This window comes from Somniosus microcephalus, chromosome 27, assembly GCF_052327205.1.
Source record: "Somniosus microcephalus isolate GS21.2 chromosome 27, FLI_Smic_1.0, whole genome shotgun sequence".
NCBI classification, from domain to species: Eukaryota; Metazoa; Chordata; class Chondrichthyes; order Squaliformes; family Somniosidae; genus Somniosus; species Somniosus microcephalus.
Genome location: NC_141013.1, coordinates 35,537,256 through 35,550,321, shown reverse-complemented (window position 1 = coordinate 35,550,321; position 13,066 = coordinate 35,537,256). Strand labels below are relative to the sequence as shown.

Here is a 13,066-nt window from a genome sequence, read left to right as displayed (position 1 = left end):
AAGCCCAATCGACCTAATCTCTCCTCATACGTCATTCCTGCCATCCCAGGTATCAGCCTGGTGAATCTTCGCTGAACTCCTTCCATGGCAAGAACATCCTTCCTCAGATAAGGCGACCAAAACTGCACACAATACTCAAGATGTGGTCTCACCAAGGCCCTGTATAACTGCAGCAAGACATCCTTGTTCCTGTACTCAAACACTCTCGCTACGAAGGCCAACATACCATTTGCCTTCTTAACCGCCTGCTGCACCTGCATGCTTACCTTCAGTGACTGGTGCACAAGGACACCCAGGTCTCGTTGCACTTCCCCTTCTCCCAATCTATTGCCATTCAGATAATAATCTGCCTTCCTGTTTTTGTCACCAAAGTGGATAACCTCACATTTATCCACGTTATATTGCATCTGCCATGCTTTTGCCCAATCACCCAACCTGTCCAAATCATCCTGGAGTTTCTCGGCATCCTCCGCACAGCACACACGCCCACCCAGCTTTGTGTCGTCTGCAAATTTGGAGATATTACATCTAGTTCCCTTGTCTAGATCATTAATATATATTGTGAATAGCTGGGATCCAAGGACCGATCCCTGCGGTACCCCACTAGTCACTGCCTGCCACTCGGAAAAAGACCCGTTTGCTTTCTGTCTGCCAACCAGTTCTCTATCCAAGTCAATACCTTGCCCCAATCCCATGTGCCTTAACTTTACACGCTAATCTCTTATGCGGGACCTTATCGAAAGCCTTCTGAAAGTCCAAATACACCACATCCACTGGTTCTCCCTTATCTATTTTACCAGTTACATCCTCAAAATATTCCAGTAGATTAGTCAAGCACGATTTACCTTTTGTAAATCCATGTTGACTTTGTCCGATCCTGTCACTGTTTTCCAAGTGCTCTGCTATTACATCTTTTATAATGGACTCTAGCATTTCCCCCACTACTGATGTCAGGCTTACCGGTCTGTAATTCCCCGTTTTCTCTCTACCACCTTTTTTGAATAGTGGGGTAACATTAGCTACCCTCCAATCCATGGGTACTGTTCCAGATTCCATCGAATGTTGGAAGATAATCAGCAATGCATCTACTATTTCTAGGGCCACTTCCTTAAGTACCCTAGGATGTAGATTATCAGGCCCTGGGGATTTATCGGCCTTCAAGCCCATCAATTTCCCTAACACCATTTCCCTACAAATACTGATTTCTTTCAGTTCCTCCCTTTCATCAGACCCTATGTTCCCCGACATCTCTGGGAGGTTATTTGTGTCCTCCTTTGTGAAGACAGAACCAAAGTATGTATTTAATTGGTCTGCCATTTCTTTGTTCCCCATTATAAATTCCCCTAATTCTGACTGCAAGGGACCTACGCTTGACTTCACCAATCTTTTTCATTTCACATATCTATAAAAGCTTTTACAGTCAGTTTTTATGGGCGCCACCGAATTTCTCCCCCTATATGAATTCAAAACATAAAGGTAAAGTCAAGTAGAACAAAATGAATGGACAGGAAATCATGAAGGATCTGGCCCTGAATTTCCAACATGCTCTCTCAGCGGGCAAAGCTCTGTGACAGGAACAAGAACTTGTAAAATGAGTTGCTTTAAAATAATTTTGTGTTTGTCAATATAATACCTGCAAAGCCTTTTACTGGAAATGTCTAAAAGTTGTTACTGATTAGAATTAGAGGATGAGACAGAATATTTTACAATATAATGTGTTCATGGAATGAACTGATGTGTGTTACATTTTTCATTTTGTTGCTGTAATTCCTTTCTGATCCTCAAATGTTTAAACCCTCTCCTTAGAACCATTGGCAAACTCGTGCCAGATCTTCTGTCAAATTCAGAACAGCCGGTGATGAAAATGCAGCAGCAAAAACTAGCCCTTTTCTTGCTCATGTATTGTGTGAAGAGCTCATGTTTATACTGCAAAGCCATTAATAATATTTTTGTAATCAGACACCAAGTAAATTTCAATAGTGATGGAGAGAAGAGAAGCTTTAGCGATCACCTTGTCAACAGAGACCATGGACTAACCTCCGGGCCTAACCTTGGATAGCTAAATAAATCACTTTGCAATATTAGTGTACAAACACTTAGAATGTCCAGATGAAGCAATTTTGTCCACTATTTTAAGGAGATGTTAACTGTTTAAAATAAATGGATTAATGTCTCCCTTAAATAGGGGAATGTGCTCATAAGAATATAAGAAATAGGAGCAGGAGTCGGCCATTCGGCCCCTCGAGCCTGCTCCGCCATTCAATAAGATCAGAGCTAATCTTCGACCTCAACTCCACTTTCCTGCACTATCCCCATATCCCTTGATTCCCTTAATATTCAAAAATCTTATCGAGCTCTGTCTTGAATATACTCAACGACTGAGCCTCCACAGCCCTCTGGGGTAGAGAATTCCAAAGATTCACCACCCTCTGAGTGAAGAAATTTCTCCTCATCTCAGTCCTAAATGGCCGACCCCTTATTCTGAGACTGTGACCCCTGGTTCTAGACTCCCCAGCCAGGGGAAACATCCTCCCTGCATCTACCGTGTCAAGCCCTGTAAGAATTTTGTATGTTTCAATGAGATCACCTCTCAGTCTTCTAAACTCTAGAGAATATAGGCCTATTCTACTCAATCTCTCCTCATAGGACAATCCCCCCATCCCAGGAATCAGTCTGGTGAACCTTCATTGCACTCCCTCTATGGCAGGTATATCCCTCTAAGGCTGGCTGTTTGGGGTGAAGTACCACAGGTTGGCTGGACCCTGTGGGATTGTAGCCCAGAATGAAACGATGTCTTCAGGAGAGGAGAAGGGAGAAATTTGGAGAAAACAGCAAAAAGCTACATAAGTTAGATGTAGGTCCTCCGTAGCATTTCTGAAAATCATCGATTGACAAGAGGTGTAAGAACAAATGTAAAATAGCAAACTGATTACATCTAGGAGATATTTTGCTCAAAATAATGTTTTTTATATAAAATGCTTGAGCCAGAAATCACACAAATAATAAGTCATAAAAATTACAATTAAAATTTTAATACTAATAAATGGATTTTAAAAACTATGGCAGATAAAGGCTAGAAGCCGCTGTTGGCAATATTAGCGAACAAACTCTTAATGCAACAGAAAACGCTGGAAAAACTCAGCAGGCCAGGCAGCATCCGTGGAGAGATTAACAGAGTTAACATTTCTCTCCACCGATGTTGCCTGGCCTGCTGAGTTTTTCCAGCGTTTTCTGTTGTTATTTCAGATTTCCAGCATCCGCAGTATTTTGCTATTGTAAACTCTTAATGCACTTGTGTGACATTCCACTGTTCACTACATTAACAGAAACATTAGCCCATTTAATTTATTCAGTTTACGCCTGTTAAAATAGCAGTAAGAAGATTGTTATACATCACAACAATAATGTCTACCTTTATGTTTAATTTGGCTCTCCAGCAATAATTTAATGCATTATACAGGACTGATAACATCGTAATAACCTCGGTAACATCACCCGCCTCCGCCTCCCTGTCCCAGCCCACGTGTGCAGAAACCCTCGCCCATGCCTTTGACACCTCCACTATAAACCTCAGCTCATCCAAAACTCAGCTGCCCGTATCCTACCCCGCACCAATTTCAACTCATCCATCACCCTTGTCCTCGTTGACCTACAGTGGCTGCTAGTCCGCCAATGCCTCAAATTTAAAATTCTCATCCTTGAGTTTAAATCCCTCCGCCGCCTTGCCTCTCCCTATCTCTCAAACCTCCTCCAGCCCTACAGCCTCTCCAACTCTCTGTTCCTCTGACTCGGGTTCCTAGTGCAGCTCTCCTCCCCCCTTCATCCCACCATTGGCGGCCATGCCTTCAGCTCCTAGGCTCCATGCTCTGGAATTCCCTCCCTAAAGCCCTCCGCCTCTTCCCCCCTCCCTCGCTGCCTTAAAACCCACCTTTTGTAATATCTCCTTTTTTGGCTTGGTGTTCATTTTTTCCTTACACCTCTTCGAAGCGCCTCGGGTCTTTTTTTCCTATATTGAAGGCGCAATATAAATGAAAGTTGTTGTTGTTGGTACCCCAATCGAGCACCCCCTGTGACGAGCCTTCACCCCCAGGGAGCCCTGGTCAAGCGATCACGGGGCGTTCATTTAAATGGACGGAAAATCGGCCTGCAGGCCTGCAGTTGTCCAATTGACAAGCACCGAGCCTTGCGAGATGTGCCAACCGGGGAATCAGCTTGTGTTATATCGTGGTATCGAGTTTTGATGTGTACTTTATTTAACTTGTGAAGCTGGTTGTAAACCTTTTGAGGTCAGCAATTGAATTTTCTATTGCAGTGCCTTCCTGGGACCAAAAGACCTTTTACCTTACAAAGAATATAAAGATAAATTTGGAAAATCTAACAAGCGAAAAGGTTTCAACGAAGGTCTGTGGGAGATCGAAAACAATCCTGGCGTCAAGTTCACAGGATATCAGGTAACAACTATTTCTGGCTGCCTCAGTATTTTAGTAACAAATTGAATGACTTGATCATTTTTCAAAAAACTACTTTGGATTGTAATTTCCATTAAGCTACTTCACTTTTTACAATTATAGAAAAAATATAAAAGTTGGAATGTTACTTGCTAGTGCTACATTTCACCTCTGGTCTTATTTCCATTGAATAATTGTATATTTCATTTGAGCTGTAAGGTCTATTGAAATCTCAATTTTCTTTTAAAGTAAAGGCAAGCTTATAGAGAATAGAAATGATGTTCTCTGAAGCTAGGTTTAGCTGAACTCAAAGGGCTGCTGAGCATACACCAGTTGGTGAAAATGAAGCTCTGGTATTTTATGGATGAGGTTGACTCTTAACTGCCCTCTGAAATGGCCTAGCAAGCCACTCAGTTGTATCAAACCGCTAGGAAAAACAATAAGAATAAAACTGACGGACTACCTGGCATCGACCTCGGCACCGGATTTGGACACGGCAAAGGCACACCCAGCCCAGTCAACCCTGCATAGTCCACCTCACTAACATCTGGGGACGTGACCTCTACCACCTCGAAGGACAAGGGCAGCAGGCGCATGGGAACACCACCACCTCCAAGTTCCCCTCCAAGTCACACACCATCCTGACTTGTAAATATATCGCCGTTCCTTCATCGTCGTTGGGTCAAAATCCTGGAACTCCCTCCCTATCAGCACTGTGGGAGCACCTTCACCACACGGACTACAGCGGTTCAAGAAGTCGGCTCACCACCACCTTCTCAAGGGCAATTAGGATGGGCAATAAATGCTGGCATTGCCAGCGACGCCCAAATCACATGAATGAATTTTTTAAAAATACCAGAACAACAGTCTTGTTACTTAAGCTTTAGATATTTTGTTGAAACATCTTTCTTTAGACCAATAAAAGGTCATTGGCCGTTCAATATCAGCAAATTCTGACAAAGAGCAAGGCTGACAATTCATAATCGACATTTAAATACAGTGCAATATGGAACTGGGAACATATATACTTTCCAACTTAACTTTTATTTTGCCAGTGTTTGTGAATTGATGGTTATACTTTACAACTGAGACGTGATTCACAACTATTATATAATACATCAAATATTATATCTGTGGGTGTCACCCAATGAAAATATCATAGGTTTTTTGCAAATGGTGGACTGAAATTATGAAAGTGTAAGCAAAATGCCATTCAGCCCAATGAGCCTGTTCTTTTCAAAGACCACATACAATTTGCCCTGGTGTGTACGCTACCCAATTTATCACAACTCCTAGAATCAGATAATTATAGAAAGTTACAGCACGGAAGGAGGCCATTTCGGCCCATCGTGTCCGCGCCGGCCAACAAAGAGCTATCCAGCCTAATCCCACTTCACAGCTCTTGGTCCATAGCCCTGCAGGTTAGAGCATCCCAAGTGCACATCCAAGTACTTTTTAAATGTGGTTAGGGCTCCTGCCTCTACCACCCTTTCAGGCAGTGAGTTCCAGACCCCCACAACCCTCTGGGTGAAGAAGTTTCCCCTCAAATCCCCTCTAAACCTTCCCCCAATTACTTTAAATCTGTGCCCCCTGGTTTTTGACCCCTCTGCTAAGGGAAATAGGTCCTTTCTATCCACTTTATCTATGCCCCTCATAATTTTATACACCTCAATAAGGTCTCCCCTCAGCCTCCTCTGTTCCAAGGAAAACAGACCCAGCCTATCCAGTCTTTCCTCATAGCTAAGATTCTCTACTCCCAGCAACATCCTTGTAAATCTCCTCTGTACCCTCTCTAGTGCAATCACATCTTTCCTGTAATGTGGTGACCAGAACTGCACGCAGTACTCTAGCTGAGGCCTAACTAGTGCTTTATGCAGTTGAAGCATAACCCCCTATGGGAATTAGTTGAGTATTCAAAGTTAAAGCTACCAAGCAAGCAAAGCTCTGTGTAAGTCAGTGCTCTGACATTGTATGGGAAATGTCCTCAATCTACCAATTAACACTGGCCCGTTGATTATTTTAAAGAATTATATTTCCAGAAGTACAGAGACCACAGTGAATTATAGGGTGTTATAGCCCAACCACTGGCAAGGCAGGCTGGATTTCTTGGGTGTCTGAAATGAGGAAGGCACAAGGGTAGGGTTGAGGTGAGGGGAGGGGGTAAAGCAAGAGGTACATGCACACACCATGTGCAGCTTGTACATCAGAAGAGATTGTGGGAAGAGGGGGAAGTGGGATGTGAGAAGGAGGATAACATATGAGGATACCAGCATCTTGTATTCTTTCAGCCCCACCGCTGGCCAAGTGCTCAGCCATGCCCCTGCCAAGAATGGCCTGCACCATCTCCTCCAAGGGGGGTGAGGTGAAGCTAGAAATGGGAGGTGTGCCTTGTGTTTGGTAGAGATTGTTTGTAGGTGAGTGATTTGGGGGGGGTTGTGCATTGAGCAGTGTATGAGGCTAGTGGTGCAGTTGCTGGGAGACGGCTTTTGAAGATGCATTCACTGGCCTTGACCACTCGTCTTGAGGTCATGAAACTTCTTTGGGCACTGGAGCCAGGTGGTGGGGGCAACACTGCTGGCAGTGACGACCTCGGCATTCAGGTCCCACATCCTTCTTTCTGGAGGGCCTCCTAGCCCCCTGTGGGTGGAGGTCCTCCCAGTGTTGAGCCCCTGCACAAAACTCGAGTATGTGTGCGAGACCTTAGGTGCCCCTTCCCTGGCCTGTTGAGGCATTTGTGTTCATGCTGAAACACTTTTACCATTTTTGATCAGCAGAAGGCAGTTCACCTTTAAGAGGTGCAGACTGCCGAGTGCTGAAGCACTTTTACATTTTTTTTTTAGCTGCAGAAGACAGCTCAGCTTTAAGCGCTGCAGACTGCCTTTAAAGAGAAGCAGGCTAGTTTTAAGTAAAGCTCGCCTTGCTCAAGCAACGTGAACTTCGGCCCCCTGCTGAGCGCACAGCCTGTCAGCAGCGCGTTCAGCGCTAGGCTGTGCAGTACAATCATGGTAATTAGCAGGCAGCACTAAGTTGACATGCTGCCTGCGGTTTTTGAACGGGTGCGGGCATATCTTGCATCGTGGTGCCTGTGCCCGTTTTTTTGGCGCTATCGAATTTCTAGGCCCTAGAATATAACAGACACGGCCTTTTCTATTTGTCACCACGTATACTTCTTATAGTCGAGCCAGTTTTTAGTCTCGTTAATTAACTTGCTACTGTGAGCTTTATCTTGTTAAATAGACTCCCAAACAGAACCTTATTAAATATATCCACATCTCAGAAAAGCTGCCTTGTTTGCTTGAATAAAGCAATACGAATACATCAGATTTAAATTTGCGTTTTCTGCAGGGGATTATCAGACAGCCGGGGAAATCATAAATCAACCAGCGTCTACCAGGTTTTCAATTTAATCAGGGATGCAGAGTGCTGCGTGAACTATGTTAATGATTTTAAATGGTTGTATTTAAAATACACCATAAAAATGTGTTACAGTGGAAAAATACAACACACACCTTTTCTCTTTTAGAAAGGGTTAATATCCCGAATTTTCTTTCTTGGAATCACAAGCAGCAAAGATTTTCATGAGATAATGAATACAGTATATGTTCTTGGGATACCACAGAAATCATCATGACCTTGTAATAATGCTTCTGTCAAACTTCGGAAGTGTCCAAGTTGCCACTTAACTGGTATAACTGATAAAATGTGGGGCCATCCAGATGTGGAGTGTATAATACCTGTACATCATGGCTCCACAAAACTGGCGGGGGGAAAAAAATCCCCATTTACCCACAGGACCCAAAAAGGATCCCCACTGGATCCTAATTGGCCACCTCCGTTACCAGAAATAAAAAATGATGCGTTGATTTTAAAGTGTCTTTACAGCTCCTACATTTGAATGGTGCAAAGCCCACATACCTGCTTTCATTTGCATTAGAATCAGCAAAGGTATATCAGCAAGTGGGGGCTGTCATCCATTTTTTTCTCTCCCAGTGACAATCGCTGCCCTCCAGTCTGTTGCCATAGCATCGACTTGAAGAATCAAAGCAGGGGTCTATCTCTATCAGACCGGGTCATGAAAATGCCCAAAATCACTAAGCCACTTGCAGCATCCAGAGATGTTCAATAGTTTTCAAACCAATGGGCCGTATTTTCCGATCGGAGGCTTCCTGCATGCGGAGGCCTCCGATCTGGAAAAAAATCTACGCACTTACCTGAGGGCTCCCGAGGTGCGTATACTCCCGCTCCTGGGCCTCTCCAACTCCAAGTGCGCAGGGCCCATGTATCCCAGAGGCGCAGGTGGTTCGCAAGCGTCCCTGGGATCACGTGGGCCATGGGGAATCAATCAAAGAAGGGAATCTCCTTTCATACACTTGACAGATAGACCGTTCCAATATATGAATGGAGATCACCCCAAAAACACTTTAAAACATTAAATAAAAAATTTTTAAATCACATTTTTTAAATTAGTTGAAATTACAATAAATTAAATATTTTAAACAAAAATTTTATTTTTGAAGAAAATAATTAAAGTTTTTTACAGGGCTAAAAATAAACTTACCTTTTTTAAAGGTATTTTTAAATGATAAATGAGTGAAAATATTTTTTTTACTTTTTTTCAAATCTTATGCTGGGAAAAGCAGGCCTTACTCGTGCATTTACCAGTCGTAAGATTTCTAAGGGTTTTCTGCGGGCAGAGGTTCTGCAGAAAGCGGAACTATCCACCCGCAGAGGCCCTTCTCCAGGGCAGGCGTCCGATCTGTTGGAAATGCCGGTTTTCAGCGCGTGCGCTGTGCATGCCTGAAACCGGCATTTCCGATGTCCCTACGGGTGTACACAGCGCATACCCACCCGTAGGGATTGGAATATCCGGCCCACTACAGTATACATATCTGCGTGGAATAATAATGGTATGATAGAGCACACTCTCTGAGACCACGCTTTTTGATTGGCTGAAATATTAAAAATAATTGCCACAACTCTGACTATCCTGATTCATTTAGGCAGCTCCATGAAGCCATGAAGCCAATTCAGCAGTTGTGGCACAAGTGCTCCTGGGACTCTGTGCGACCAGCGGCACATGGCAATTTCCAGTTGTAACGACTGGCCTCCCCGAATTCTGTGAGCCTAGCTCACGAATACAATTTAACTACACTCCGAGTGCACTGAAACGCACAAGAGCCTTAAAGAGCTCCAGCTCACATTCAGAAGGATGCAGACGCTCAAAAGATAAGTTGCTCCATATTTGGGGTCAAATATCTTTGAGACTTTATAGTGACTCCGAATAGATTTTAAATGTTTGTGGAAAGCTGTACGGGGAGGAGAATATTCATGAGAACTGAAAAAACCTTATGATTGCGCATGCCTACACCACGAAGGGGCAAAGAGCAACAGTGAAGGTCACGGAGCCTCGGGCTGTGTGTATAAGGAGGAACAGGAAACATTCTGACCTGTAGCCCAGCTTAAGAATCGAAGCTCTGGGAACGGTGCAGCAGGCAAGCCCAAGGTCTCGGAAAAGGGAGGACTTGTGCAAGAGACAGTTGTTGGATGTGTTGGGAGTTGCGATGTGTAAGTGCGTGGGTACAATTTTATAAAATTTTTTCAGTAATTTAATTTTTTTATGCTTTAAATTTTACTCTTAAGGGCAAATCAGGAGCCGACATAGTCCCTCAAAAATCTTTTCTGGTGAGGTCCTCAATTTAGTTCTTTGCAGATTAGTGTACTCAAGCCCCACTCCAGAGTCTGGAGCACATAATCCAGGCTGACGCTTCACTGCCAGTACTGAGGGAGTGCTGAACTGTCGGTGGTGCCGTCTTTCGGATGAGATGTTAACTCGAGGCCCCGTCTGCCCTCTCGGGTATATCGGTGTCCTGGCCAATATTTATCACTCAATCAACAGCAGTAATAAACAGATTATCTGGTCATTATCTCATTGATGTTTGTGGGACTTTGCTGTGCGCAAATTGGCTGCTGCGTTACCTACATTACTACAGTGACTACCCTTCAAAAACACTTCATTGGCATGAAGAGCTTTGGGATGTCCTGAGGTTGTGAAAGACGCTATAGAAATGCAAGTTCTTCCTTTCGTTCTTTCTTTTTTTCTTAGTTTGTTTACTTGGAAAATTGTACTGCATTCATTTCAGCTCACAGAGCTAGTGGACTGCAAAGTCTTCTTGTCGTTGAGCTGTACGTGGCACTGTGGCCGGACAGGCCTTTGAACACAACTGGAGTTTTCATGTAAAGCCAGTTTCATTTGGGTCAAGAAATTGTTGCCCCATCATTTTACCCACAGACACACAGCTCCGAACTGGAATGTAATCTCCACTCTATAGACATTTACAGAGCCCTAAGGTATATATGTCTTTTGTATAAAGTAAATGTTAAAGTCCTGACAGTTATTGATTTCCTATAGTGTAAAGCGGCGCACCATCAACCCCACCACTGCTACCTGTGCATCTCTGGATCAGTTCTGACGTTATTTGCTGCCACTTGGCGAAATCCTCAGACATTTACAAAGCATCAATGTTTAGATTTAACGACAGCACATTACAACACCTTCGGCAATTGATATTGACAGCCAGGATTAGATTTTCAGCTTCACTAGCTGGGATCTAATCTGGTGGAGTAAATCAGCTACCATTTACAGACCCGCCTGATTTTTCACTCCATTGAAATCAGCAAATGCCGAGCAGAACAAGCTGGCCGGAGTGCAAAGGTGGAGATGAAAGTGGCCGCTGCTTGTTGTTATCCTCTTGTGACAAGGTTCGAAGCACTCTTCACGTCAGATGGCATGTCCCACTGAACTGGAGTCAGGAGAGATTCCAGTGGCTGGGAATGGGAGGAGAGCTGGAGAAGAAGCAGAGCTCACCGGTTTCATGAGTGAACATCAGGCGGGCTCTATAAAGGGCAAGCGCCTAGAAAGTGAAGGTGAAAATCTACCCTGTAGTATTATGGCCAACTCCCCCTCCTGAATGATGCTTCCATCTCATATAGAGGATGCTTAATGAAGAGAATGTAGGATGATCTCCATTCTTCGAATGATAGGCATCCTCCACACTCGCACCAATCCATCCATGCAGAAGTATAATATTTTTGCTGGAGAGGGGAATGTTATAGGCCAGTTTGTTACTCGGTTTCTGTTAGTGTCAGATCAAAATGAATCATCACTATGGCACCAGTCTTGTGACTTGATACAACATGGGAGTAGACCACATGGGCACATCTCAATTGCAACATCGTGATACCATTGCTACTGTTTACTTGTCCTGCACAAAATATTTACTCGTGCCTACTTCTTCATTAAACGTAACACCCAGAGGAAAATATGGCCATAGTTACATAGCTGGAAAGAAATAATTGCAAAACTCTCCGACCTTCTGTCTGAGAGCCACAGCACATCCTTGGTCTTCCAATTCCGGTAAGTTATATAGTGATTTTTTTCTTTAAGTTTATTCATAAAAACAAATAATTTTGTTCATTAAGTTTTCCACAAAAGGCCTGCCAGCAGTATTAAGTAATGTTTTGTTAATATGTATAATGTCGTGTATATCCATATATATATATTTTAATATTTATATATATATACTAGTAGAATAATAATGGGGCTTAAAGGGTTAAATTATGAGGACAGTTTGCATAGACTAGGTTTGTATTCCCTTGAGTATAGGAGATCGAGGGGTGATCTGATCGAGGTGTTTAAAATGTTAAGCAGATTTGATAGGGTAGATACGGAGAAACTATTTCCTCTGGTGGGGGAATCAAGACCGAGGGGATACAATCAATGTTCCCTCTAATTTTTTGGGGCTGTGTGGCTCCTTTAGCGGGCTGCGCGGACCCTTTAGCGGGCTGCGCGGACCCTTTAGCGGGCTGCACAGCCCATTCAGATTTTTGCGCATGCGCGGTTTTTCCATTCAAAAGCCGGTGAGCCGGCTGTGCAGGACCTCCAGACCGCTGCGCGGCTGCACAGCTTAAAGGGAACATTGGACATAATGTTAATGTGGTGTATGTGCCTTTAAGAGCAATTATGGTGTATGTGCCTTTAAGAGCCCCAGGTGTGTGTAATGCCGGTAATTGCCACTTGGGCTATATAAGCCTGTGTATTGTGTATATCCTTTAGAAACCCCCCCCCAGACTTGCTTAGTAAATACCTATGAACCAACTCCTGTCTTCAGTGTCTTTATCTACACACGGACACTACAGTGGCGACGAAGTGGAAATGGACTTACCTGCAATTCGGCAGCACCTCAAGGACATCGATTCCTCCAGCGTCCAGAAGACTCAAGGAAGTAATAGAAACTGTGGTTTCACCAGCTGGCCAAGCTGGTGACAGGCACTGCGCTAATCCTTCCTGGGCGTCAGGCTGGAGCTCCAGCGGCGGGCTCTACAGCTGAGACAGGCAGCGAAATCAGAGGCAAGCAATAACGGACTGGGAGGGTGCACTCGAGAGACGGCCGGCGCGGCAAGCAGGTCAGCGTTTAGACCTCCGTCGGGAACGAGTCTCCAACAGTGAATAAACGGAAACCACAGTAAAACAGCGTTGTTAACGGTAGCAGCGGCGGGAAAGCGCGGGAAGCGCCATATCGTTGCTACAGAGAGAAAAAAAAAAGCGCGGGAAGCGCCAT

General features: G+C 44.0%; 1 protein-coding gene across 3 annotated transcripts in view; it reads left to right on the top strand.

Annotated features, from left to right (window-relative positions):
- hdgfl3 (HDGF like 3) overlaps positions 1-13,066 on the top strand; it is a 149,389-nt gene that overhangs the window by 77,957 nt on the left and 58,366 nt on the right. Inside the window, exons 3-4 of one of the 3 annotated variants that reach the window (XM_085968844.1) lie at positions 1,807-1,899; positions 4,313-4,451. In XM_085968844.1, coding sequence (XP_085824970.1) covers positions 1,807-1,899; positions 4,313-4,451 — 232 coding nt within the window. The remainder of the gene's footprint in view (positions 1-1,806; positions 1,900-4,312; positions 4,452-13,066) is intronic. The other 2 variants (XM_085968846.1, XM_085968845.1) reach the window with 2 other exon arrangements.